At 42.2% G+C, this 25,461-nt stretch overlaps 3 protein-coding genes across 8 annotated transcripts; 1 reads left to right on the forward strand and 2 right to left on the reverse strand.

The window, feature by feature from the left end:
* nab2 (NGFI-A binding protein 2 (EGR1 binding protein 2)) lies at positions 1-8,298 on the reverse strand. 3 transcript variants are annotated; one of them, XM_046028411.1, is made up of 8 exons: positions 8,177-8,298; positions 7,891-7,997; positions 6,425-7,347; positions 6,104-6,237; positions 4,925-4,976; positions 4,638-4,752; positions 4,306-4,491; positions 1-1,807 (listed from the first exon to the last, which is right to left on the reverse strand). In XM_046028411.1, exons 3-8 carry the CDS (start codon positions 7,334-7,336, stop codon positions 1,710-1,712), a joined length of 1,497 nt encoding a protein of 498 aa, XP_045884367.1. In that variant the 5' UTR covers positions 7,337-7,347; positions 7,891-7,997; positions 8,177-8,298; the 3' UTR covers positions 1-1,709. The 3 variants fall into 3 exon arrangements, with proteins under 3 accessions (XP_045884367.1, XP_045884366.1, XP_045884368.1); XM_046028410.1 differs by lacking the exon at positions 8,177-8,298 and having other exon boundaries at positions 7,891-8,160; XM_046028412.1 differs by lacking the exon at positions 8,177-8,298 and having other exon boundaries at positions 6,425-7,381; positions 7,891-7,992.
* Positions 8,299-9,772: 1,474 nt separating this feature from the next.
* Positions 9,773-18,506, forward strand: dnajc14 (DnaJ (Hsp40) homolog, subfamily C, member 14). 4 transcript variants are annotated; one of them, XM_046075692.1, is made up of 8 exons: positions 9,796-9,893; positions 10,647-10,735; positions 11,369-12,779; positions 12,911-13,017; positions 13,238-13,357; positions 13,503-13,663; positions 13,866-13,968; positions 14,872-18,506. In XM_046075692.1, exons 3-8 carry the CDS (start codon positions 11,574-11,576, stop codon positions 15,164-15,166), a joined length of 1,992 nt encoding a protein of 663 aa, XP_045931648.1. In that variant the 5' UTR covers positions 9,796-9,893; positions 10,647-10,735; positions 11,369-11,573; the 3' UTR covers positions 15,167-18,506. The 4 variants fall into 4 exon arrangements, with proteins under 4 accessions (XP_045931651.1, XP_045931648.1, XP_045931650.1 ...); XM_046075694.1 differs by lacking the exon at positions 9,796-9,893 and adding an exon at positions 10,145-10,187; XM_046075693.1 differs by lacking the exon at positions 9,796-9,893 and adding an exon at positions 10,325-10,501.
* Positions 18,196-25,086, reverse strand: inpp1 (inositol polyphosphate-1-phosphatase). Its single transcript, XM_046075696.1, has 6 exons — positions 24,867-25,086; positions 23,969-24,174; positions 23,835-23,895; positions 22,642-22,842; positions 22,377-22,551; positions 18,196-20,412 (listed from the first exon to the last, which is right to left on the reverse strand). Exons 2-6 carry the CDS (start codon positions 24,170-24,172, stop codon positions 19,920-19,922), a joined length of 1,134 nt encoding a protein of 377 aa, XP_045931652.1. The 5' UTR covers positions 24,173-24,174; positions 24,867-25,086; the 3' UTR covers positions 18,196-19,919.
* Positions 25,087-25,461: the final 375 nt, after the last annotated feature.

Raw genomic sequence — 25,461 nt, forward strand, 5'->3', positions numbered from 1 at the left:
TTTAAGCAATAAAATAACATTTATTGAGATGTAACAAAATAAATAATCTGTTCGCAACATAATAAACTGAGGAGGTTACTAATGCTCAAGAAACAGGCAGGTGTAACTGATGCACTGAAAGCCACCTCACTGACGTACTCTGAGACTGAGTATACAAAAATCCTTGCGTTTATAATCATTATCAACATGAGCCTTGTCATGACATGAAATCTGAATACATTTTAACAATTTAAAACAGGGCCACATGGTCTGACGTAACTTGGAGCTGCTGTATCAAGAGTCAAGCACCATCATGAGGTTTCTGTAAACCTCTGCATGTGTTTTTTCTTTTTCTGAAGCTCATAAAGTAAAATAAATATTACTAACCCCAATTTACTTTAAGTCTCAAAAGAACAAAAGTTTTTAAAAAGGGAAACTGACATAAGGTTCACCTAGTTAATATCTAAGACTACAGAAATCACCCCCAAAACACACTGCCATATTCTAAGTCTTTGCTACACCTAAATAAAATCTCATCAAAAATCTACACTAGTCACCACATTTTCTGAAAATGCCATGTTAAATGTTTTTCAATTCTCTAAATCTTGCAACATAGTTCTGAATGCAGTTTCTTCAAAGGCTGTACAATGGTGCCTATGGGAAAAGAGATTAAAGTAATGATGAGAGAGAAGAGCATCTGATGACAGCCTCCCTGCTGAAGGGCCCTAGAGCAAGACACTGTAGCCGACCCTGATTTCGCTTTCGAGAGAGGCCACTGAAAAATTAGCTTTTGACTGGAAATCAATAAAGCATCAGTGTTCTGAGTACATTTTCCCACACCGAAAAATAATGAAATGCCTCAAACACAAGCCTGAAGTATTATCTCTTACAAACACCATATCAGTAGCTTGTGCAAAACATTATTACAGAAAGATGTGGATGATGGAGACCCATGGCTTTATATCTCATAAACCTTAGCATGCTTGTTCAGATCTCATGGGTGAGACGAGATGATGCAGCAAGGAACAAAAGGCCTCTGAACCTGATGGTGGTGTTTGTGTGTATGAAATCTAGATCAACAAATGCCACAAACGCTCCTTTTTTTCCTTAAAACTAACCTACCTTCATGGACTTTATTTATCCTCATCTTTGAATCATAAAGAATATCTAACACACTGACTCCAAAAACCATCAATGTCCATCTGTTTCCTGAGGGTGAGGAGCTGCTGAGAATGTTATCAGTCTCCATACGAATCCACATTTCCTTTACATAACTACAATATGTTACTGGAGTAATTTAAGAGTTTGTTTCCAAAGTTGCACTGCCCCCTGCTGTGTAGAGCCTATTTCATTTGGCACGTTCAACACACATCACCTCTCACAAAAATGGTATTAATTTAACAAAATATCAGGATTTTCCTGATAAAATCAGTTCATTTCTGCCATCATCCGCTAAAATCTGCAGGACGTGTAGTCCATGTACTTAAAAAACAAAGTGTCTCCCCTACATATTTACTCAGTATAAAGTCAAAACAGAACATTTCGAACTTTTTAGAAGTCACTGCAGGTTCAGTCACTGGTAGATTCTTACATCCACTGTACTGATTTTGAAGTCGGTAAGAGTCGTCTCCTCATCAGATATCAGTGATGCTCAGCAACAGCCTGTATAGCAGACGCAGACTTCAGTGGCAGGCTTGAGAAGGAGTTCCCGGACAGCCGCCGGAGCATTTTCATTTCCCGCGGTGATTAGATTCGTCTTTGGTGATGCAAGGACTACTGCTCCTGCACGCTGTTATCGAGCTCCGCCTGTCCACTTTGCTGTCAAGGTCTGTGGGCAAAAGTAAAGTTTAAGATGAGATATGATGATTTAGTAGTCACTTTACACTTCAAAAGGACTGACAGGATGAATATTCCTTAATAGCTCCTTGTCTGCAGTGGGTCACCAGTTAAAGAGATAGACACAGAAGCAGAGGTCTTTACTGACGCTCAGTATCAGCAATAGTTGCATGAACAGTTGAAAAAGCTTCCTACATGTGCACATGAAGCAAGTGGTTTTCAGGTCACGAATGGATCTGTCTGTAACACCCTAAAATCTACTCTGAGCTGTCAATCAACTGGAAAATCACAGGAAAATATATCACGTCTAGCTTTATGTGTTTCAAACACTTTTGATTTGGTGCTACTCTTTTAACATTTGAATGTCAGATGTACAGTACAAAGACCAGACAGACAGTTATAATAATACTGAGGCAAAGGATGAATATAAGCTAAGAGAGTCACAGTAATCTAGATGCAACCAGTGTTTTAAAACCTTTGAATAATAGTTTGGGGAATTCAGCAAGAAACCCTCCCACATGGAGTGAAATCATCTTGGTTTATATGACCAACCCAGGCTGTTGATATAATAAAAAGTCTCCAGTATTACAAGTTGAATTAGTTTTGGGCTGGTGATAAAGACGTGTAATGTAAATGTACATTGTGTATTTGTATAGAAACAATAACCTCTGATGTGCATTCATTAGCTTGCAAGAGAGGTTATAAATGTGAGTATCACTAAAAGAATAAAGTATGATTCATTTATTCACCATTGATTTATTTGCTCATTAAGAAACCGTCAGTGCCTGTGTGTTTTAACAGCATGTAGAAATATAATAACTTCTGAAGAATTTGTGATAACACAAAAATGTAATAGCACACTTTCTGTAGCATACATGGAAAAATACAGGTGGGTAGATTTATCAGATGGAGGATTTCGAATTCACGGTTTAAACATTAAAATGACGTATGAGAAATGACATCCTGACTACATGGCCCGACAACGGAAGATAAGTTATGGCAGTGACGTGGAAAGGAAGTGAGAGAAAGCTCTGATTAATGAAAAGGCAGACGAAGGAAACTTGGATGAGTGAGAGAGAGAGAGGGAAAAAAATTTGACAAAAGTGAAGGAGATCGACGTCAGAGATGAAACATATGTCATTTTTTGTTGTTTCCGCAGTCCTTTTGGTAGAGGGAGAAGATGTATAAAAAAGACTGTGCCATTTCCCTGCCCACAGGTTTTATTTTTGTACACTGTCGCTTGGTGAGTCAATGCAACGCCCCTCCAATTACCTCCCACTCCCTCGCCCCCACGCCCCATCCATCCCGCCCTTCAGCCCACGCACCTAACACACTCTGACGTCAGTCGCTGCTGAAAGGGGGGGGTCTGATTCTGCCGCCCACAGAGTACTTCCTATCCTTCCCCCGCCCCCTCATGTCTTTGCTGGCTTCTTTCTCCTCGCTTCATCTCTTCGACTGGCTATCACAGCCCAGAACGACTAACTTGCCCAGATCACTTGCTTTTTTCTTGAGAGAAGCTGTGATGCATCATAAAAATTCTACAGTAACAGGGTATTAAGGAAGTGCTGTAACAGTGTAACCCCCCCCCCCCCCCCCACCCCCCTTCTCTCCCCTCCTTCTCTCACTCTTTTCCTCTCTCTATATATCGCTCCCCACCTCCTTCTGTTTCCCCTTGTAACTTCTATCCTCTCTAATTTACAGTCTGGTGAAGTTCAGCTGTGCCTGGTGGGAGGCGTCACCTCAGAGAGATTGTGTGACTCACTAGAGTTCAAGCTCTAGAGCTATAAAATATTCATTGTTAGTTTAGGGAGTCTCTGTCTGTCATTTTCAACCCAATCCCAACATCAATTTGCTCTCTTTTAACTTTAAGAAATAGTTTGATGTTTTAAAGAAATATGCTTATTCAGTTTTTTGCCAAGAGTTAGATGAGAGGATTGATCCCACTCTCACGTCTATGCGTTAAATATGAAGATAACGCCAGCAGCTGGGTGTCTTAGCTTAGTATAAAGACTGGAAACAGCTCTGTGCAAAGGTAACAATGTCCACCTACCACCTCCTCTAAAGCTCACTAATTAACATGTTAGATCTTGTTTGTTTAATCTCTACAATAACTGAAGCGTAAAACTGCTTCCAGCCAAAAATTGGTTCAGCACATAACCCTGTGTGAAATAGCAAATTGTGATTCATTGCAGTTTGTCTTGCAGTTATAAAGGTGCTGGTAGGTCCTGATTTGTTACCTTTGGACAGAGCTACACTCGCATTTTCCCTCTGTCTCCAGTCTGAGCTATGCTAAGCTAACCGGCCGCTGGCTGTAGCCTCATATTTACTATATGAGAGTGGTATCAATCTTATCATCATTGAGAACAAGAGTATTTCCCAAAATGTCCAACCACTCCTTTTAACCCAAACAAAGTTAAGCAAACATTGCAGCGCTTTTATTCCATTATTAAGCACATCTTAATATTGTTAAGCCATTATTTGAAAGGTCACCTGTAGAGTGAGTTCCTTCTGACCCTAGGTTGATCTTGCCAGCCCGGTCATGTGACACCATCCGAGCCAATCGCAGCCCTTCATCCATTAGCGTTTGCTGTATGAGGTGGCGACTCCAGTTGTTAGGGTTGGAGGTGTCAGTGTGGGGACGTGGGGATGGAGACTGGTTGCACTGTGAGCCAATGTCTAACAGGACAGACAGATTTGGGTGTAAATGCTGTCTTCAAACGCTAAGCTCTTAGAGAAACAGGCAGGAAGACTGTCTGGAGTAGAAGGCGATCATCTACTACAAAATAACACATCTTATTCTGACAAAGATCTGAAGTCTTTACCATGTGACACACTGTCGAGGCTTTCCGCAGATAAGCTGTCATCATCGGCCCTCTGGGTGAAGCCCTCTGAGCACTCCACTCCGAGGAGTGATGACACACTCTCAGGCACAATTACCTAAAACACACACTGTCAGTTTAGTGCTGATGAACCACTGCAAGTTACTGACAAGAGACCTGAACCGTGGCTACAATTTGCACACAGCATCGCGTGTTAGAATCCCACATTCATCTATAAGAAGTCACTCTGAAGGTGGTTAACTGGTAGCAGTGCTGCTCTGAAAACTCACCTCGTGCCTCGCTCTCTTGTGGGACAGTACGATGCTCTCATCTGCACTTGTCCTGCAGGAGGAAAACATTTGAGCCAGTTGAACATGAAAGTTCATTCTTGACCTTGGAAATAAGTCATTTGATAAAAAAGAGTGTTTTTTATTTTTGCAGAGCTTTCTGCTACAAGGTCAACCTCAGCAGATGGAGGTTAAAGGCAAGGAAATAATAAGCTGTTAATGGACCTTGACTTTCTTTAGTCAAATCGAGCCAATGTTTTTTCACATCATGTAACAAGAGACAAGGAGTCACACTGAATACAATTTTTATTCAACTTGTGAAATGAGCTGGAACATAATTGTAACTATAACTGTCTGTATTAACTATTAACTAACCATGTATTCATCTGAATTATTTGCATGCAAATAACCTTTTGGATGAGGGTGCCTATTGTAAATATATAGCATTGTATTGTATGACATGTATTTGGTCTTTTTTTTTTATTGTTTGATTATGTAATTTTTTCATATGACTTCAAAAACTTTATAGTCATAAATATAAATATAAAAAAAACGTTAAATACTATCTGTAATGAAGACACTGTTAAACAAGGACATTCAACACATTATATATATTATTATATATACTGTAATAACTAATGGCTATGTTTATCAATATTTAGTAATGGCTTATGCTTTGTTGTTATTCTGCAATAAACTCATTATGAGGGGCATTTTGTTCAAAACACTACTGGTGTTTGCCTTCATAATGAAAATATTAAGTTAGCAAACACATGGGGGATTTGTGTATTCCTGTGTGGCTCCAGTGTTAGCTCATTATACTAACACTACAGAGGTTGGAGTTTAATTCCCACTGTGATCTGAACCAGGTTCATTGTGAAATGGAATGAAGTGGTGGGAAAATGACTCACATAAAACATGCGGTACATGTAGAATATGCTAAAAACACTAAGTGTTTCTTTCAGCTATGAAAAGATTTCATTAACATGTATTTCCCTTGTGGTTAATCATAAGAAGATCCTCTGCCGTGATGCTGTGGAAGAGTTTAAACATTAAAACTACGCTCCTTGTTCTCCAGCAGATTGTTTTCCCTCGAAAAAGAGGAGCACAGCAGGTGTGAGGTATGTTGGTTCATTGGTTGCTGGTGAACAGATCACTCTTTTGTATGGGCAGCGCCCCTACCTTGCATGCTTTAGTGTGGAGGTGTAGGCGCATTTTCTCGCCACCTGCCGAGCCAAAGAAAATAGTTCCACCCGTCTCAGCAAAAGGGCATTGTCGCGCATACAGAACTGAGCTGCAGCTTCATTGATGATCAACTGAGGAGAGAAAGCACTCAGTGAAGCATGGACTGACACTGTGGACATGACACTAGAGAAATTGCATACTTTGTTTGAAATGTATATTTATGCTTGATTAAAGCTGCCCTCTGGCTTACAATGTGCACTTTTCCTAGCAGATTGTTGTAGGTATGAAACATGATGTGAAACATTCAAACACTTTTACCTCGTGATGTGTGAGCTGCTTCCCTTCTCTCCTCTTGGAGTCAAAGCGTCCGTATATGAGACTGTACTTCCGGATCTCTTCTTCTTTGTTCACATCCTGGGACCCCATTTTGAAGATGTGCCCCACAGTCTTTGCCATCTTCTTGTTCATCCTAAGAAGGGTCTTCACCTCTGCAGGATCTGATCTGGGCAGGGTCCTGAGGAGCCTGTCCACGCTCTCCACCACCGCCCTCGCTGTCTCCCCATCCAGCTGTCCTCCAGGCCAGGCTGACAGGGCAGACGGGGTAAAAGAAGCAGAAGGGCTCGGGGACGTGGAGGGTCCTGGAGGACATGTTGACAGCAGCGGCGGGCTGGGCGGCTCCTCCTCTATTCCAGATGCAGAAGCCAAAGTGCAGTTTCCATCAGGCTCTGGGGTGAGCCAGTGTGGGTCCATGGGTGACAGTTTTTCCCTGTAGTGTGTGTCTGGTGGCTGTGGGGAGGCCTGGGAGCAAGGGCTTCTCGGACTCCCACTGTGCATTGGAGTAAGACACGTCCGGTCCTCCCTTTCACACGGAGACCCCGGCTGTCCATTGCTCACAGACTTCCTGGGCCCGCCTGCTGGTCCACTAGTGCCTGTCCCGTCCACTTTGAATAGTGGGATGCCCCCGAGAGGAACATTAGAAACTGGCTGGCTGAAAAGGGCAGGGTTCGCTGCCCAGTCTCGGAGGGCCTTCTGGAGCCTACGCACATGCAGCGGCTTGGTGGCCATGCCAACTAGTGCCATGATCTCAAGGAACTCCTCCTCTGCTGCCTCGCAGAGCTGCTGCACGTCGTCACCACCCTGCTGGATGAAGGTTTCATAATAGGCCAGCAGGTTGGCCCTCTGCAGCACCCGATAGAGCTGCAACTCCCCAAGTGTGCGTGGCAGAGACATGGCACACAGCACTGGAAAGTTTAGGAAAGGAAAGAAGACATGAACCTGCAGGTGGAGAAATCCTCTACAAGTTACTTATTTAAATAAAGATGTTGCCACCTGGACTAAACCTGTAGGTTTACCTGCTCCAAATTCTTCTATCTTGATGAAGCATAAATAAAAAAGCAAATGAATGTAGGAAGTTTAAACGCACGCCTAGGAGCATTAAAGTTTCCTCCATATAAGAACTGTTTTCACCTTTTTAAACATGTTTTTCATTGTTCATTTGCATAAAAACCTGTTGGGGACTGCTCTCTTGCTGTCGAGCAACATTAAAAAACCCACTTAGGTTGGCCTTTCTATAACCCCATGGGTGTGCTCTGTGTGGTGTCTGGTTGCTGTAGGCTTCCTGTGCTCGTATGTGCGTTGTGTTTGTCCGCATCTTGAATGTCTTTCTCCTCTATGCGCTTTTGTGTTTGTGCTTGATGTTGACGTAAAGCACTTTGTAACCTGTGTTTAAAATATGTGCCTATAAATAAAGTTTACGTAGTAACGCACTACTGAACCTCTCTTACCTTCTTCAGGTCAGGTAGACGGGTATGCACAGAGGAGACCGGCGTGATTACGGAAAGGTGTCTCTCCTCCACCACCGCTGTCACAGGTCGGTAGTCCCGGAGTGAAACTGCTTAAGAAATAAAAACTAATTTCGGCTGAACAATGAGACAAACGCACGTTACATTTAGACTAAACTAGACACACTTGGATTATTGTCTCCAGATAAAACCATGGATGGAGGCCAGATGTTCGCAGAAACACCCTGCTCAAAGACACATCGCAGTTGTTATCCTATCCGCGTCTTACCCTGTTGCCTATGGCCGAAAGCTTCCCCGGCTCAGATTGGCGTAGTAAATCCCCTTTGCGTATCGTACCTCGTCTGAAATCACTGGCAGAAATCCTCCTCCGGCGCACCGTATTGGTTGCTGGCTGCCCTGTCTGTGTGGGCTGGAGAATGACGGGGGCGGACTGCAGCACGCCATCTGACCGAAAAAGATCCTTCCTCTCCCGGTAGAGAGGCGGCTTTCAAATTGGAGATGTGGGTGGTGGTGGCGTGGGGGCTTGAAATTAACCCTCTGCGTCTTCAAGAGGTATATTTTATGCAGAGACTTGGGGGGGTTCCCACAGTTTTGCCAACACAAGCCTTATATGGAGAGCACAGATGTGACAGATGTGGGTTTCACTAAACAGTGATTCCCCTTTTTTTATGTGGGAGGTGGGTGGTCGTATTATTCCGAGTGTACAGGTGCCTTTTAATGCTGGTATTGCATTTATTCGCAAATTTAAAGGGCCAAACGTTCACACAAATGCGCTTAGCCTATTAATCACCAACAGTATCAATAAAATTCATGTGTTGTAGGTGCATCTAACACATAAGTTTCGGCCCGTGCACAACCAGCATCCGCAACCCTTACTGCTTTCTCACTTACTGCGACTATTTCCAATGTAGGTTTTAATGCACTATTTTGCAGTAATTATAATTACCATCATGCCACATGTCTGAGGGGCCACACCACACACAGTGACCGCATATGCGGTATTTATTGTGCACCTACTCTTTCATTGCAGTTTTAGGTGTGCCATGTTTCCAGATTCAAAAACAACAGAACACACAACACCTGTATCCATCCTGAACATTGTACATCCTAAACCCAGACATTTTTCATAGAGTACCTTGTGTTTTATCAGCTTCCAGGGCATGCTGTGTGTTGCATTTTTGTTTTTTTGTCCACTTGCAAAATCATTTTCCTATTTGACAATAAAGTGGTTGATTCATGTCAGGATTTAGTTTGCAGGATATGATTGGACTGAGTGGTAAGTAACAGTCTTTGCCTTGAAAGAAGAGGCATGGATTTGGGGCAGGTGGTAGGCTGTGATACACTTTTGTGATACCAAAGCCTATGTGGATAACAGTAGACCCATATGTGTTTAGTGTGGTTATTAGTAGGGAGTTTTTTTTCTTATCGACCTCACTTGTGCATTGGGGCATGATCATGTGAAAACAAGCAAAGTCCTTCCTCAGCCACTTGCTGAAAAGTTCTTACACTAACACACTTAATTATAATTAGATTTTCCTTAATTGGAACGAAGGGACCCTGTCCAAACCACACGGACAAATACTTTTGGCCATGTTTGCCTGCTCCGGGTAGGCCTATTTGTGAAGCGTCGAGAGGGGGATTATATAGGTAAATAACTTATAAAAGGATAAAGGACTGTGTTACCATGTATAGCGTATTTTAATAATATGTGCACAGTGTAATGTAATACTATATTTATCAAGGAATATGTACCAAAAAAGAGTAAAGGTTGTTAATTATCAGCTATATTTACAAGTCAATGGGTGGCAGTAGTGGTTTTCTGACTGTTTTAACAGTCAGAAAACAACGAGGAAGAAGAAGTGGGCGGCAGAGGAGGAAGAAAGTAGGAAAAGGGGCAGCAGCAGAAGAAGAAGTGGCTAAAAAAAACAACACGGACACTTACTTGGCTGTCTGTTAACAAACAAGGTTACACAATTGTGTGAGAGGTATATATGACATCTAGTTTGTTTGAATGCAAAATGCTGAATAATTTGCCTTTTTACTGGACTCGTCCGGTGTCCAAAACATGCCTTATTTTACTTGTGAAACCCCACAGGAAGAGGAAAGTGGCGTAAATGTTAGCTAGACCAGCTCGCTACTGTTATTAGCTAACAGGTAACGTTAGCTGCTCGGTTGGCTGTATGCTAGGTAAAAGCGTTAACAGTTAGCTGCTGTGCTGTCGTTTAATCGTCGTTTGAGACCTTATTTAGTCGAAATATTGCCAGGTTAGCCTGCCAGAGGTAAGCTAATTTTAGCCCCTAAAGCGCCTGTCTGTCATCCTGCTGGCTGCTTACCTCATGCTAATAACAGGCTGTCTGCTAACATTAGCCGCCTTTAAAACATCTGGTGCTGTTGTCGGTGTTAAAGTAATATCAAATTAGTTTGTCAGCCTGTTCTCCAGACAGGACTGACCGTTTTGTAATGGCTGTTTTTTCTCGGCTGTAAAAGGTCAGACGTTGTGTCTTACAGCCCGTTTTTAGACACTTCCTCTTCAGCTAACTGAGTTAGCAAACAACTAAGCTGAATGTAATGTTGCACTACTAACGTTTCACATGTACGTGTTAAAGCAGGTTTGAATATCTCATTTAACTCATGTTCACTTCTACAACGGCTGGACAGATAACAGGTCACGTATCTACATTACATGTACGTTAATGATTAATGAATAATATGACTCATTCTTAATATTTTTTATTCAGGAACAGCTCTTCCCAAACCGTGTTGTTATACAGTCATGGTGAAAAATATTTAGCTCCAAATGATCTCCTCGGGTAGCAGCAGATGTAAGGTAAACACTTTTGATATATTTTGTTCCCCAAAATGTAGTGTTAATTTAGTCCTCACTGGGCTACAGCTAACTATTATTTTCACGGCTGATTCATCTGTCAATTATTTTTTCTTTTAACTTTTTAGTTTATAAAAAGTCAGAAGATAGGCATCTTCACATGTCTTGTTTTGTCTGACCAACCGCTCAGGCCCATTGACATTAATTTTACATTGATATAAAACAAAAAAGCAGGAAATAGAAAGAGATTGTTTGATAAATAACTTAACCGGTCAGTCTGTTATCAAAATAGATTTTGTTTTCTGGTGATCGACCAGTCAGTTATTAGAATAATAGTTTCAGCTCTGATGCTCTGTAGACTGTGCAGTATGGATATGATATTTTATTGATGGATGTATTGCTTGTGGATTTTCTGGAAAATTAAAGTGTCTAGATGAAATAACCAGATGTAAGTGTTTGTGGCTAACCCAGTAAATGAAACACAGTGGTCTAACACATGCAGAGACACTCCTTCCGCTCTTATTCTTCCATTAAGGTCTTTAAGTGCATTACCAGAAACATATTCTTCATTCAGTTCTGTGTATTTACAATGTGATTGTAAGCAGTAATGTTGAACTCTTGTGTGTTGCTTTTCAGATAACAACCTGATGCATGATGTGAGGTGTGTTAAAGCCTTTTGACATCTGCTGATATGGTGGACTTGAGACTGACCCTCAGGAGCCCCCAGCCTCACTTTGTTATGAGAGTCTGGGGAAAATGTTGCCACAGGTTATGGATCTAGGACATCGTCTTTCATGAGATTCCGATTTCATATCGCTTCAATCAAACAGCTGTAAGGACCATGGAGAGAGAAGCAGCTGAGAAGGAGATGGATGGTGTTACAGACAGTGATGAAGAGATCCCCGATGGTGTTTCCGCATCAGTGACGAATTCTAGTCATCGGGAGGCTGGACAGACCGTTGATGCCTGTGAGCAGGAAGACAAAACTCAGGACACCCCAAATCCCGCCACTCCACAAGACTCTGGAATAGGTGAAGCAGAGGATTGTGGATCTACTGAGGCCAAAGAGGATACTGAGGAGGCTTCAGATGGGTTCGAGCATGACAGCACTGCAGATCACGAGAACTTGCATGTTATTAATCAAGAAGAGGACGAAGCTGCCAAGGAGCAGCACATGAACGGGGAGTCTGGCTGGAGGAACGTCGGAGCTGGAAGGAGATGCAAACTGAGGAGCAGTGGATCAGTTTCAGAGCAGAGTGGTCAAAGTGGTTTTTCCACCATTCAAAAAGGCAATGTTATGTCAAGCGGTGGCCGGCACAAGCAAACCCGCAGACGTAACCACCACCACCATCAGCAGAACCGTGGCCGCAGGCGGACAGGCAACCAGCTCGCCTTAGCCTTCAAGGAGATGCTGTCGGAGTCTCTGAGCTTCTGGTGCATCTCCTGTGTCCACATGATGATTGAGATTATTGTCACATTAACTCACAATTGTGGAGTCGGCGTGGAGACGGGAGGGGTGAAACTTTACAACTTTGGGCAGCAGCTCCTTGCGAAGATCACAGACACAGCAGGAATGAAGGCGGACGCTAGCCGGATTCTGAAATGGATTAAATGCACAGGAACAGACCTGGTGGATAAAATAGTTAGGTCAGTGAAGTGGGTTAAGACAGCTGCCTTATCTTCTTTGAGACTTTTAAGTGCTTTGGTTATTCTTGGGTCCCAGTGGGCGAAGGGTGTGTTGTTCCGCCTTGGTGGAGAGAGGGGAAAGCGCTATTGGACAGCTTTTCAGGAGTCAAGGTTTTGGAAGAGGCTGGTGTCCCTGCTGGAGAGAGTCCGAAGCAGGTTCAGGAGGGATGGATGCGCACTGCCGTCCAGCCCTGAGTCACCTGGCAGAGCAGGGAGAGGCCAGCCAGGCCAGGAGCTGGAGAGACTGCTGGCCTTGGCTGAGGTACCAGAGGACGAGCTGGACCCCTTTACAGTGCTCGGCGTGGAGGTGCATGCTACTGAGGCTGAGCTGAAGAAGGCCTACAGGCAGCTGGCCGTCCAGGTGTGTGTGAAGTGCCTGTGCTCTGAGTTAAAAATACAGGATGGCTGAACTAATGACTAATAAATTGTATCTGAGGCTGAAATGTTCTCCTTTTACTCATGCAGCCTTTTCTTCTGTCCTTTCTCTTTCAGGTCCATCCAGACAAGAATAAACACCCACGAGCTGGAGAGGCTTTCAAAGTATTGAGGGCTGCCTGGGATATTGTCAGTAACCCAGAGACACGACGGGAGTATGAATTGTGAGTACACAGAAAGAGTGGTTATCAAGTATCTTCAAAAACATTGATGTAGTAGCTCGTTTCTTTGTTTTAGGTTGATTGTTTTAATGTTCACAATGTCTTCTATTGAAATAAATGTGGTCAGTGAGACGAAAATTGTACAGTGATGTAGACCGTGTTTAAATCCTTCTGCCTGTTGTGTTCATGTCTGACTAAACCAGTCTTTTTCGTTCCCACACAGGAAGCGTATGGCAGCGACTGAGCTCTCAAAGTCCATGAACGAGTTTCTTACTAAACTGCAGGACGACCTGAAGGAAGCCATGAACACCATGATGTGTACCAAGTGTGAAGGCAAACACAGGCATGTCGCCACACAACCAACACCACCAACTGAAGCATAAGTTAAACATTATGTATTACACGCCTCTGAATCCTGTCTCGTGTTGCAGACTTTCACCACAGTCGTTCACACAATTGTGTTTCCTTTGTGACCTGTGTGTGCGCAGGCGGTTCGAGATGGATCGCGAACCTGCCGAGGCCCGGTTCTGTGCTGAATGCAATCGTTGCCATAGTGCTGAGGAGGGGGACTTGTGGGCTGAGTCCAGCATGCTGGGCCTTCGTATCACATATTTTGCCTGTATGGATGGCAAGGTCTATGATATTACAGGTGAGCGTCAGCTTTTTGTAAAGATTATCTGCTCCCCTCATCAGTAAATAAACAATAATGCCTTCTCATATGTGATCAGTATCCGACCCACTCGATGTATTCTCAGGTTAAAGAAAAGCTTCAGAGCCCAGATAGCGCGGTATATCCTAGGTGCACCTTTTCTCTCAGTCATGTGACCTGTTGTGATGCTGTCACGTTTCAGAGTGGGCAGGCTGCCAACGAATAGGCATTTCTCCTGACACGCACCGTGTGCCCTATCACATCTCTTTCGGTTCAAAGAACAACAGCAACTCCACACGACACAGGTACGTGCCTTCAAGTGTTTGGATACATCCGGGCAGTCAGTGACAGCCAGTACCCACCTCCTCCATAGTGCTAAGGCAAATTATCATTTTGTCCTCCTCTTCCTCATTTAGGCTTACATTTTTGCCTCAGATTTATCCACAAACTAATTTTGGCAGATAGTTTGGCAGATAGTTTGCCTTAGTGTTCTTGTTTGAAAATATGAAGCAAACACCAGTGAGAGACAGAAGAGTCTTCCTTTTAGAGATGTGGTGCTGTGAAAATTACAATGTTTTAAGTATTGCAATATATGGTATCTCAATTACTGAAACAAAATTAGGATGCACTTTAACTCTTTTGTTGACATGTCAATTATAACTAACTTGTAATAAGTCCTTTCAGTGTGATTGATACATTTTCCAGCACCCTAATGTGTCGGTCCTTGTGTTGTGCACTGTTGTGATAGGTTGTCTTACATATTTTAGACATGAATGTGATACTGGCCCTTGTGGTGCAAGTCTTTAAGGATTGAGGCTTCTTTTATCACATTTGTATTTTTGTCTGTTTAGTACTAATATTAGAGTATAGTATATTGTAGCATATTTGTCCTACTTTATCTTTTATTTATTTACTTTTATTTATTAATTTTTAAAATTTTTACTTGATTAATCAAGTCGATAGATCGTGGTTGCCGATGTACGAGGGCTGAATGTGCTTCTGTCTGTCTGTCTGTTGTGTTGATAAAATATAAACACATTTGTATTTTTAATCAAGATAAACTTTATGTTTAAATAGATTATCATTGAACCCCTAATGAGTTTACAGTTGGCCATCATTTTTGTTGCCACATGAACATCTATAAAAGCAGAAACAACAATGAGGCTCGAGCACAAAAGATCTCTGAACTTTCCCACTTTCACTTTCAGGACGCCCTCAGAGCCCGCCGCAGGTCCGACCAACCCCGCAGATTTGCAGGACTTCTTTAACCGCATCTTCAAGGGAGGACCTGCCAATGACATGGCTGCCAATGGGGGCTTCTTCCCCTCAGGTCCACCCCATCATAATGCACCTGGTGCTGGAGCACCCCCGTTCTCCCCTCCCCCAAGCCAGTCAGGTTTCTTTATGCCAGGGAGTCACCGGCCAGAGTCCAGCGAGACATGGGCTGAAAGTGGCAAACCCCCCAGAAGGAGGAAGAAGGTCCGCAAACCCTTCCAGAGGTGAGGTCTGTGGATCAAAATAGCAGCACAGGGACACAATGAATAATGGCCATGTTTGTCTCTCGCCTGCCTGTTGGCATGTCAAGACCTGAAATGGAGAAGATTCACGTGAGAGAGGCTGCGTCAGATCGGCCAAGGAGGAGAGACTGGATCACGAAGAGGAGCCTGTTGACTGAGTACAAGTATTGAAGGAGGGTTGAAGACGTGGCAGTGATGGTGCTTTACCTCTCATTTCACGTTACTTTTTGTTGGTGTTTAAGACAGCTGTAGCCTTGGCATTGAAATCCTTATCGGGATGCTGTAATGAAACATTTTTTTTTTCCTGCCAAATCCTGCAAAGCACGATTAATTTACTTGCATCTTAACACTTAATTTCTCTCACTTTTGTTTATAAGGTTAATTTAAGGCATTGGTTCAGAGAGAGACTGTGAGTTATGGATCACTATAATCAACATGAGGAAGATGTGATCTGGGCAGTTTCACTGTGTCAGTGTTATTCATGTTAGCACACATCCACTAAATTTACAAAAACAATAGAACATTTAGAAAACTTCCAGAAACCACGTTTTTATCGGTAAGCTCCCCTGTCTGCTTTTATAGTAAAACCAGAGCAGAGGTTTGAGTCTCTTGTAGTGTGCCCACAGACATGAAGGGAAGGCAAAGAATATTTAAGTACACATGCCTCAGTGAAAGTCACATGCAGTCAAGCTCCAGCATGAGGGATCCACTGAGCTAACTAGCATTACCATAAACAGGCAAATTGTCTGTTAAACAAACTTGATGCATATTTAAATATTACCTGAGTTGTGAAAAAACAAATTTGTTCTCTGTAGAAGTTCAGTTTCAGTGGTTAGTTGTTTCAGCTCCAGATTGGCCTTTTTAATTACAGCGCAGGTTCAGCTCTAACAGCAGGAAGGAGTTCAGCAGTGTTTCTGTAATACTGAGCTGCTTTGAGAAGGTCCCACAACTTTAAGTGTCACCTTGACATTTTGAAATGTTGGTACTTTTCTAAACCAGGGATGGGTTGCTGTTTAAAAGACCACGTTGACTTGATCTATACTGCCCCCCTTTGATTCACAGTGTAATCACACGAAATGAAAATGTTGCTCACAGTTCAGCTGATTTTCAAAGCTAGTAATATAAGCTAGACAATACAACAGCTAACAGCCATTTGACTCTTAAATGTATGTAATTTGATGTCAGGAGTTGTGGTTATTTATAAATATTGAAGCAAGCCGCACCTGTATGTAAACTTACAGTGCTTTTACAATTAGTTTTTTTGTTCTCCATCAGCATTGTGAATTTTGTTTGATCGGCACGGTAAGCCTTGAATAAGACAACAGTTAAAACACTTGTTGCATTTGCAACATCTGCAATATGTTAATTTCATATAGTTGATTTGTGTGGTTGTGCACGCTGCTACTGGAAAATTAACGTTCCAGTCGTCCAAATATGATCATCTGGGTCCAACTTCCTGTAAAGTGCCATTTTTTGCCAGGTAGTTTTTGAGGGGCATGTTAAGACATGACTGTCACCCAGCTCAGGACAAGTTGGGAAAATAATCTACCGTAGAAAAATAAACAGTCTAAATAATGGTGCTACTCCTGAGTGTCAGATTTGTTTCTAACTGTCTTGTTTATTACTTTAAAATGTATGCATTTTCATCTTATTTAATCATCTCAGTGGCTCCTGGCAGCGACAGGTGTGCATTCATGCGCTATAAACTAGTGTTTTCTTGTGGTTAATGCTTCCTGGATGTGGTTCAGCTTTCAAAATGTCAAGGTCACAGGTTCAAAGAAAATATCATCATCAGTTTTATTGTATCTTACAACATGAAGGGGTCAGAAAAATGACAATAGGTTGTATTTTGGGTTTGGTTTCTTGATAAGGTTTTTGCATAGAGATAATTTCCTTTTCATTGTAGGTTAATTTAAGAAAACAGAACTATTGTTTACACCTGATATGTGAAGGTTATGAGAGTGTGGTGAAATGGCTTTTATGTGTGATTAGGCATTTGATAAAGGCTATTTTTTATATTGACAGTTAATATGAAAAGTACCATATTCGTTGTTTTAGAATTGTGTTAATTTGCAAACCTGCCCAGGTAATAACATCAGAAGGATTCAGAACGGTTATCAGCCTAACCAGACTCCTCCAGCTGCAGCTGAGTGGGAGGTGTGCTAAGCTAACAGCTCATTTGCAACTAAGATTTTTTTTTTTTGGTAGAATCTGAACATTGAATGAGTGACAATTTTAAAAAAACAAGAGTTGAGTTGCACAAACACTACACTCTGGAGAAACCCAAATCTCAGAACTATCTTATGGCATTATAATGCATACCGTGGGTTTGTCTGGTAGCTTGAAAGATGACCCTTTATTGCACTTGACATTAAAGAATAACGATGGTATTTTTCAACCTGGACCCTATTTCCCCATGTTTTTTGTGTCTATGTGACAAATTGGTACAACATTGTTTGAAATAGTAAAGAAGACCCTTCTTGTTTAACCAGAAACCAGTTACTATATTGCTCTCACCAGACTCCATTGACAACCTCACAGAACTTGGGAGATGCTGGTCTACCTGTGGTCGGTCGGTTAGTTTGTTTATTGTGTGACTTTGGTGTTTTAAAAAAATGGCCCTTTAAAATGAAACCAACTACTAACGTAATGTTATAGGTCCTGGATGTTGGTCATTCTGGTAAAAACTATTTGATAGAAAGCAAGGTTACAGCTAAGCAAGAACTACAAGGACTTGAATTTGTTTTTCCAGTTGGGCAGCGTTAAATTCAAGATTGTTACTGTGCGATAGATAATCAGAGCGAAATCAACAAAAATGACTTAAGTACATCATTCACAAATTGGATTAATTTGTTCCAGATTTCTTTTCAAAAATGTGCAATTTTTACATCTCACATACTCTTGGTGGATGGCTCCACCGTCCAAGTTCCTATCCACATGATGGTCATGATGTACCATCAAATATCTTATTCAGTACCTATCTAGGAAACTGGATTCGCAGCTGGTACCACCCTGTACAGAGTGGGTTTATTTTATTTTATTTTTTTCTCCACACGTCCACCTTGACATGAGAATGTACAGCGCTTTATGTTGAAGGTAGCAGTCCGAAGTCCAGGAGGTCAATGAAAGAGCCAACACTACAGATTCTTTTCTTTTGATTTTTTTTAACAGAATATGCATAAGTATTGCAAAAAATATCTGACAATCATCAGGGTGTTTTGTAGGGAATTGTGATGCGAGTTCCCTGGCTGGCAAAACAGTTTTAAAATACCACTGTTGGGTTTCTTTCTCCTGCTTTTCAAAATAAAAATGATTTCCTATATGCACATTGTTGTTCTGTTTTATGCTCAGTATACATAACCGAAGGTTTCCCAGTGCACATCAAAGTTATACCACTTTAAACACACATGGTTACATTGAAAGTAAAGTTACACATCATTCCCAATATCTTCATAAGAATCTGTTTCCGGCCTTTAGAGGAGCTCGTCAGCCTGCAGGTCCCATCCTTCAAATAGGCTTAATATTTCATTTTACTGTAAACCCACACTGAAAATGGCTCCGTTACTGTTTTACCCCATACGGCTTTTCCATTCTCTGACCTTATTAACTAATGGTGCTATTGCCACTGAACGAGCGCTAGGCATGTCTATCACGCTGCTCCTTAAAAGGAGTTGTTTCAGAGAGCTGCAGATTCCTGCGCAAGGCTTGATTTGAGTCTCATTCGCTCACTTGACTGAAAAATGTGATATCACTTTTCATAACTGCAGCTAAGACTCCTTTGAATCCACGAAAAAATCCTCCAGATAAGTCAGAAGCAGTCTTGTGACGCCACATTACCTTTCCTCTGGCAGTGAAGCGTTCCTCAGCTGTCCAGCAGTGAGCACTGTACTTTCTTTTAAATAATGTTATCTATTTTCTTTATGCAACATGTAGACAAACTCTTTAGCAGTGTTTAATAAATGACTATCAGGTCTGAGCTAAACAAAATTCACAATAATAAAGCTTGTTGCAGCTGCAAGGAGGAAGCCAACATACTGGATCGCCACAGCTGGACAACTTGTCACTCACAGAGGTCAACAGTAAAGCCGACTGACAAACGTTCTTGTGATTGTCCGAACTTTCTGCTGTCTCTCTCAGTGTCCCACTCGTCTTTTAAGATGTAAATCAGTGGTTCCCAAACTTTTCCTGTCAATCCACTCTTTGACCCCCACCTCCCAACTCCCGGGACACGGATCGATGGATTAAATTGTTATCAACTGGGAACAATACTGGGAACATAAACAGCATGTTTGTGTTTTTTTTTCAAAAAAAGAAACAAGGCTCTCTTAGTATACTGACTGAACTCGAGATGTGAGTTGATTCAAAAAGGGACTTCTTGTACTTTACATACCATTTTGCCTTCTGAACAAATCTTTCTAAACTGAATCTTGACGATCTTGTGATGAACCACAGCACTTCTTTGTTTATTGTCCACCCACATCACTCCCCCACCCCCTGAATTTTTCCCTCCAGCACCACCGATTAAAACTAAAGACCAGACAGTATTTGAAAATACTATTTGGCCCAGACCGGATGTTCATCTTGTAATATGCAAATATATTTGGTTAAAAATAAGACAGTATTATTTATAATTAAAATATTGTATCACGTACCCCCATATTCCTCACTCTACTAAAACATGAATATGATCCTAAATGCAACAATAACTTATCCAGCTTGTGCTGATTACAGCTGCTGCTCTACAGCTTGCCTTTGAGAGTTCCCACGACGCTGTGCAGCTGAGAACAGTCCCGATAAGCCACCAGGCCGCCTTGGTTAGCCCAACGGTCTGCTCCTTTACACTCAGTGTAAGGCTGGTGATAGGTCAGTTCTGTCTGCTGATCCTGTGCTCCAGAGCTGAACTGTAGACTCTTGGTCAGGTCCACCACACCCCCACCGAGGGCTCGGAGCAGAGCGTGAGGAGCACAGGAGTCCCACTTAAAGGTGCTTCCCTCTGAGAGGACGTAAACATCAGCAAGCCCCTGAATGACACACAGGATCTTGTAGCCGGCTCCAGAGGCGTACATCAGCTTTTCAGGGCCGCACAGCGAGGTCAGGGCTTCCTTTACCACCTGCTTCTCACTGGAGCTCAGCACCACAGACAGTCCCCCTCCAGGTGCATCTTTTGGACGGGACACTGAGCAGACGTTGACGCTGCCATAGGACACCCCCCAGAAATGCTTCCCCCTCCACCTGTGAATGCAAATTATTAGTGGTAGGTTGAATATAGCAGTTAAAGCGAGGCACAGTGGAAGGGAAAGACAACATCACAACACCATCCCAGAATGATACCAAAGATGAGTAACAGTTCATTACTTCACTCGGACAAAAACATCAACCCTCACCATTCATTTGGAGCCGTGTTCCAGCCACATGATCAATGCATGTCCAATATTCACTCTTTTTTATGTCTCTACTAATTCCTCAAGGAAATATCTGGATCCTTAGCTCTACTATGTTCACCAGCTCGTCTCTCATTTTGTCTGTCTGCTGTTTGATGCTGAAAACAGCTGCCTGCTGTGGCTGAAAATAACGCTATGAGAGCGGTGACTGTAAAGCTCCACAAAGCCGAGCTGTAGATCCAGGTGATAATTCTTTGTAGGTTCATCACTGCGAATGAGCCCTTTCACATTGTCATTTGTTACAATTTTATTATAAAAACAGTGATTATAGCCATTGTATGGATAAAGACTGGCCATGCAATCAACTTTATAACCTCTTGGTTACGAAGTTGTTCACAAGGTTTAGGAGTTTCACCAGGTAAAGACAGAGAAAATGAAGGTTCACATGCACACGCACACTTTCAAACATGCAACTCTCTATGGAAAAGTGATGAAAAGTTTCACAAGTGAAAAAGAGCCAGTTCTGCATAAAGTCATCACGATTTTATGCAATGTTGTTGTTAGATTAAGATTAAGTCAGCAGTAGATCAAGGTCAAACACACAGAGTGTAATGTGACACGCATGTTTTCCATTTGTATTTTTTATTATAATAAATACCTATTTGACAGGTAGAGTTACTTGTTACACTGCAGGTAAGATTTTACGTACAAAACAACTGAATAATAATAATAATAATAATAATCATACAACTCTGACAATATTCCATCTTAATATTCGGCAACCTGCAGCCGCAGACTATTTGGCAGAGAAAGTTAAGAACTGTGGTGGAAATACTTGATTAAGTGCAATGTTACGTAATCCAATACTACTGTATTTCCATAAAGTCCTAAATACCTTTTGATCCTTATGTTCAGTTATTGTAGACACTGTCGTTGAGGTGTGATGAACCTTCCCATACTGGCAGTTTGCTGGTAGGAGGAGCTGCTTGTACCTGCCCATCTGGGCTAGGCTTCCTAAAAGGCATAAAGGACTGCCCTGCTGGGAGTCTCACTCCATCTAAGCCAGGCCTACTACATCGATCGCCGCCTTCTTGACGCATGAAACACGCCAACATGCATGAAACCATATTTTATGACAGATGTCTCTCCTACTTACACAACCCACCAGTTGGCGGGTTGGTGGGTCATTAGTGTGAGTTAAATAAATTACTTTTTGACTGATATATCTGTGTGTGGCCAGGCAGAAACAGAGGTGTAAATTAAATTGTATGTTTTAGCATTGAGATCATAGTTAAAGATGGTGTTGTACTGGATTGCATTATGTTTAGAGGTGTTTCTAAATGGACTGTACTTGTATAATGGCTTTTCTAGTCTTCCAACCACTCAGTGTTTTACCCCATTTAGACTACATACATTTACTATACCTACATGGATGGCAAAAGCTACCATGCAAGGACAAGTGCCCAAGGACACTTCGATAGCCGGGGATGGACCTGCCAATCTTCTGATTAGTGGGCGACCTGCTCTACCTCCAAGCTACAGCCACCCGACATCTTTTGTCATTATTATTATATAATGTTGGCGAACTCTTTGCTGTTCGATTGCCAGGCAAACAAATTTAGAGACAGATATGATTATGGAGGTCTAATAACGAGTGTGTCATACAAATTAAATTTAGATAAGATACGAAACTGTTTAGAAAACAAAAGAGCCCTGTGAATCTGCCTATAAATGCAGTGACAGCTGTGTGTATGTTTAAAAATGTCAGAAACTCAGAGGTAGAAGAGGAAATGTGGTTTCTGTTTTTAAACGTACCCTCCACCTGCTGGATCTCTGTAGTTGAATGGCTGGTTGATGACGCCCATGACGGGCTCGCCTGTTCTCCGGAGATAAACCCCGATTAGGACCAAAGCACAGTGCAGACCTGAAGGAAACAGGTGGCCCTCCTTTAGCACCTCCTCTCGGCCCTCTATGTACTGGCTGGTGGCATCTTAATGGAAAGAAAAGGCAAACGGTAGTCACCGAGGCTCTACTCTCTGCAGTGTGCTGGAGTGAGATTCTGCAGCAGCCAGCCTTTCACCTATGGGGTCGATCCAGATGCCGAGCTCAGAGGGGCTGAGGGGCACTGTCAGACCGTCGGTGTTGGCGTCGATGGTCGCCGGGTCTTGGTGGATGGCTCGAGCCAGCAGAGATGCCGCCGTGTGGTCACTGTCCAGCACCGAGGCCAGCAGCATGGCGGTCTCCTCCTCTGTACCGCACACTGTTACAGTGACACTCTCTCCTGGTGACGCAGTCAGCGAGACTTCATTTGGTTATTTTAAATATTTACACAGTACAATGAGCAGTGTGTGTAAATAACTGGACACGTTGATGTGGTTGGCTTTATGTTCAGATTATTTTAGATGAAAGATGATATAGTCACTGTGCGGTTCAAGTGCAGATCATTAGTTCAAGTGTATTTGTTTAAAATCTAGTATTTAGAATGATTATTACTATACAGCACTTACCTTTTAACAGGTAAAAAGTTCTATATTCCTGCAGATACATCACCGGATTTTTTTTTATTATCAGGTTCTCTATTTCAGTTTATCACTCTGAGCACATCAATCATTAACAATACCAGGGAAACTACTTCTCTTGTTCCAGCTTCTCAAATGGAACGAATGGTTGATTTTCTTTGTCATATGTGATCATAAACTGAATATTCAAAACAAAACATGTGAAAACATCAGGTTGAGCAATGGGAAATTGTGATTATGAGAAATTGTGTTCTAACACAATTTTCTTAGTTTTTAAATACCAAACAATGTACAATTAGTTGCAGCACTAATATCAAATAAAATTAGCATGGTGCAAATTCTTAAACAAATTTGCAACCAATCACATGCCAAAAACCATCTGACGTGCCCACTTTGCCATGTTGATAAACCAGTTTTGTTGCAACACACATAAACACTGAGATATGTGACTTCTGTTTTATATTCCTAATAGTGTTCAAAAGAAGCAGCAGAGGGATGCAGTGCTAGATATTATATTAATATTCCCATGCATGACCCTAACTAACCCTAAACAAGTGCTTCAGAATATGGACCCATATACACGTAGAATACCCTAGTACAAAGTACAAATTTTCTTGAACATAATCCCTGTCTGTCCAAACACTGTGGTTGTGCACATGAAGTGACCTTCAAAATAAAGTCTGCTTTAACCTCAGAGTCATTCACATCAAAAGTTTGCAAGAGTGAACATGTAAGTGTAATATTAAGTAATTACCAAGGCCATTTTCAAACTTGTTGGACTCCTCTCCTTGAATGAAGTTTGCCATCTCAGGGAACTGAACAAAAGAACAGGAAAATTATTACAATCCAACACGCAGTCCACCTCCAGTTCATTCAGACTTCTCCTACCTGAGCACCAACATCATGACGGATCATCTCCTGGATCACCACGTCCGCCAGCGTCTTGAAGTCCTGGACGAACTTCTTGTTCTTGTCATCGCCAGTCTTCTCTTGCACGAGGAGCTGAAAGAGGGGAGCTTCCTGCCTGCAGACCCGAGCCACGTTAGCCGCTTTCTCAGCCACCCGGAGCAGCAGCCTCAGCAGATCAGCCATGCCTGAGCAGAAGAAACAAAGAGGGGGTTTAGTCAACACAGAGATGGAAACTGTGTGTGTGAGAGAAGCAGAGGGGGAAAAAAAGAGACAAGGGAGGGTCACACTTGCACACACTGAGCTAATTATAGCCTCAAAATTAAAACAGGGCATATCTGAAAAAAGACAAGTGTGTGAGGGAGGGATGTGGCTTCAGGTCTTTGCATGTGAACCAGCATAGTCTCTCTGCTGAACCCAAATACAGATATGCAGCTCACAATCGTCTTCAAAGAACACTTTAGTAATCTCAATTTCTAAATAATTATTTAAAAAGCATGCAAACCTTTATAATAAAACTGCATATCATCTTATAGCACTATAATAGGAAAAGAAATAGGGTGTGTAGAAAGTGACTACTGAGTGCCTCCTACACACTGCTGAGTGCTATTAGTAATGTCAGAGGAATATAACAGTAGCTAGTATGTTATCTGTGGGTGGAAAATCATGAAAACTATTTGATCCATTTAGCGGTTTTGACTAACTGTAACGTTACACACCTTTACTCCAGTCAGCTCACTATATTAACGGTAGTACGCTTAACATCCCAGGTTTGCTTGGGTTTAGCTTATCATTTATGAAGTTAGATAACGTAACCAAGGAACTTAAACGCCAGCGGACAAAAAAAAAAAAAGACAGGGTAAAATGACTGAAACCTTACCAAAACCCAAGTTAAACACTGCTTATTTCCCTCTCGTCGGCTGTGTTTTCCTGCACGCCCTGTAGTCACCGGACGCGGTTTATTTAGTGACACCTGGATGTGAGAGGACAGAGAGTTTCAGTAAAACAGCGCTGGCAAAGCGCTTAATTATCACTGAGCTCCGTTTGCTATGGTTTCTTTGCGTCAGTGCGGGTTTCCTATAGCAGGAAGGGCTGACGGGGCTCACATCTAGGCCGCCAAGCAAAAGGTTCAGACAGGCGCGCCACCAGATGGAAGCACGGCAAGTTTCACAAGGTGTGGACAACAGGAAACCCTGCCGCGGTGCGTTCAACTGCAAATGTGAAATTCAAGCTTCCCGAATCGGAAAATTGCAGGGGGATTTCCTTTCAAGGTAAGTGGGACAGTTTTTGGCAAATGCATATTTAGACTATAACAGCTTGTCTAGTCCATTTAATGTTATATTGACATAAACTCCATACGTCACCCTCTTTTGCTGAAAGGTAGCCTACTTTTTTTGATTGAGTGGGACAATTTTTGGTAAAGTGCCACACTTACTTTAGCATACTGTGCATGTGAGCAAACAATGTAAAATATT

This window comes from Micropterus dolomieu, linkage group LG18 (assembly GCF_021292245.1).
Source record: "Micropterus dolomieu isolate WLL.071019.BEF.003 ecotype Adirondacks linkage group LG18, ASM2129224v1, whole genome shotgun sequence".
In the NCBI taxonomy this organism is placed as follows: domain Eukaryota; kingdom Metazoa; phylum Chordata; class Actinopteri; order Centrarchiformes; family Centrarchidae; genus Micropterus; species Micropterus dolomieu.

Excerpts from the sequence above, each read along its gene's own strand:
- nab2 (XM_046028411.1), bottom strand. The coding sequence starts at position 7,336 with ATGTCTCTGCCACGCACACTTGGGGAGTTGCAGCTCTATCGGGTGCTG. Across the intron at positions 4,753-4,924 it reads ACAAGAGAGCGAGGCACGAG|GTAATTGTGCCTGAGAGTGT; the intron begins GTGAGTTTTCAG and ends TGTGTGTTTTAG. Across the intron at positions 1,808-4,305 it reads AGAAGGAACTCACTCTACAG|ACCTTGACAGCAAAGTGGAC; the intron begins GTGACCTTTCAA and ends TTTTGCCCACAG.
- dnajc14 (XM_046075695.1), top strand. The coding sequence starts at position 11,574 with ATGGAGAGAGAAGCAGCTGAGAAGGAGATGGATGGTGTTACAGACAGT. Across the intron at positions 13,018-13,237 it reads ACACGACGGGAGTATGAATT|GAAGCGTATGGCAGCGACTG; the intron begins GTGAGTACACAG and ends GTTCCCACACAG. Across the intron at positions 13,969-14,871 it reads AGCAACTCCACACGACACAG|GACGCCCTCAGAGCCCGCCG; the intron begins GTACGTGCCTTC and ends TTTCACTTTCAG.
- inpp1 (XM_046075696.1), bottom strand. The coding sequence starts at position 24,172 with ATGGCTGATCTGCTGAGGCTGCTGCTCCGGGTGGCTGAGAAAGCGGCT. Across the intron at positions 22,843-23,834 it reads CAAGTTTGAAAATGGCCTTG|GAGAGAGTGTCACTGTAACA; the intron begins GTAATTACTTAA and ends CTGCGTCACCAG. Across the intron at positions 20,413-22,376 it reads AGAGATCCAGCAGGTGGAGG|GTGGAGGGGGAAGCATTTCT; the intron begins GTACGTTTAAAA and ends TTGCATTCACAG.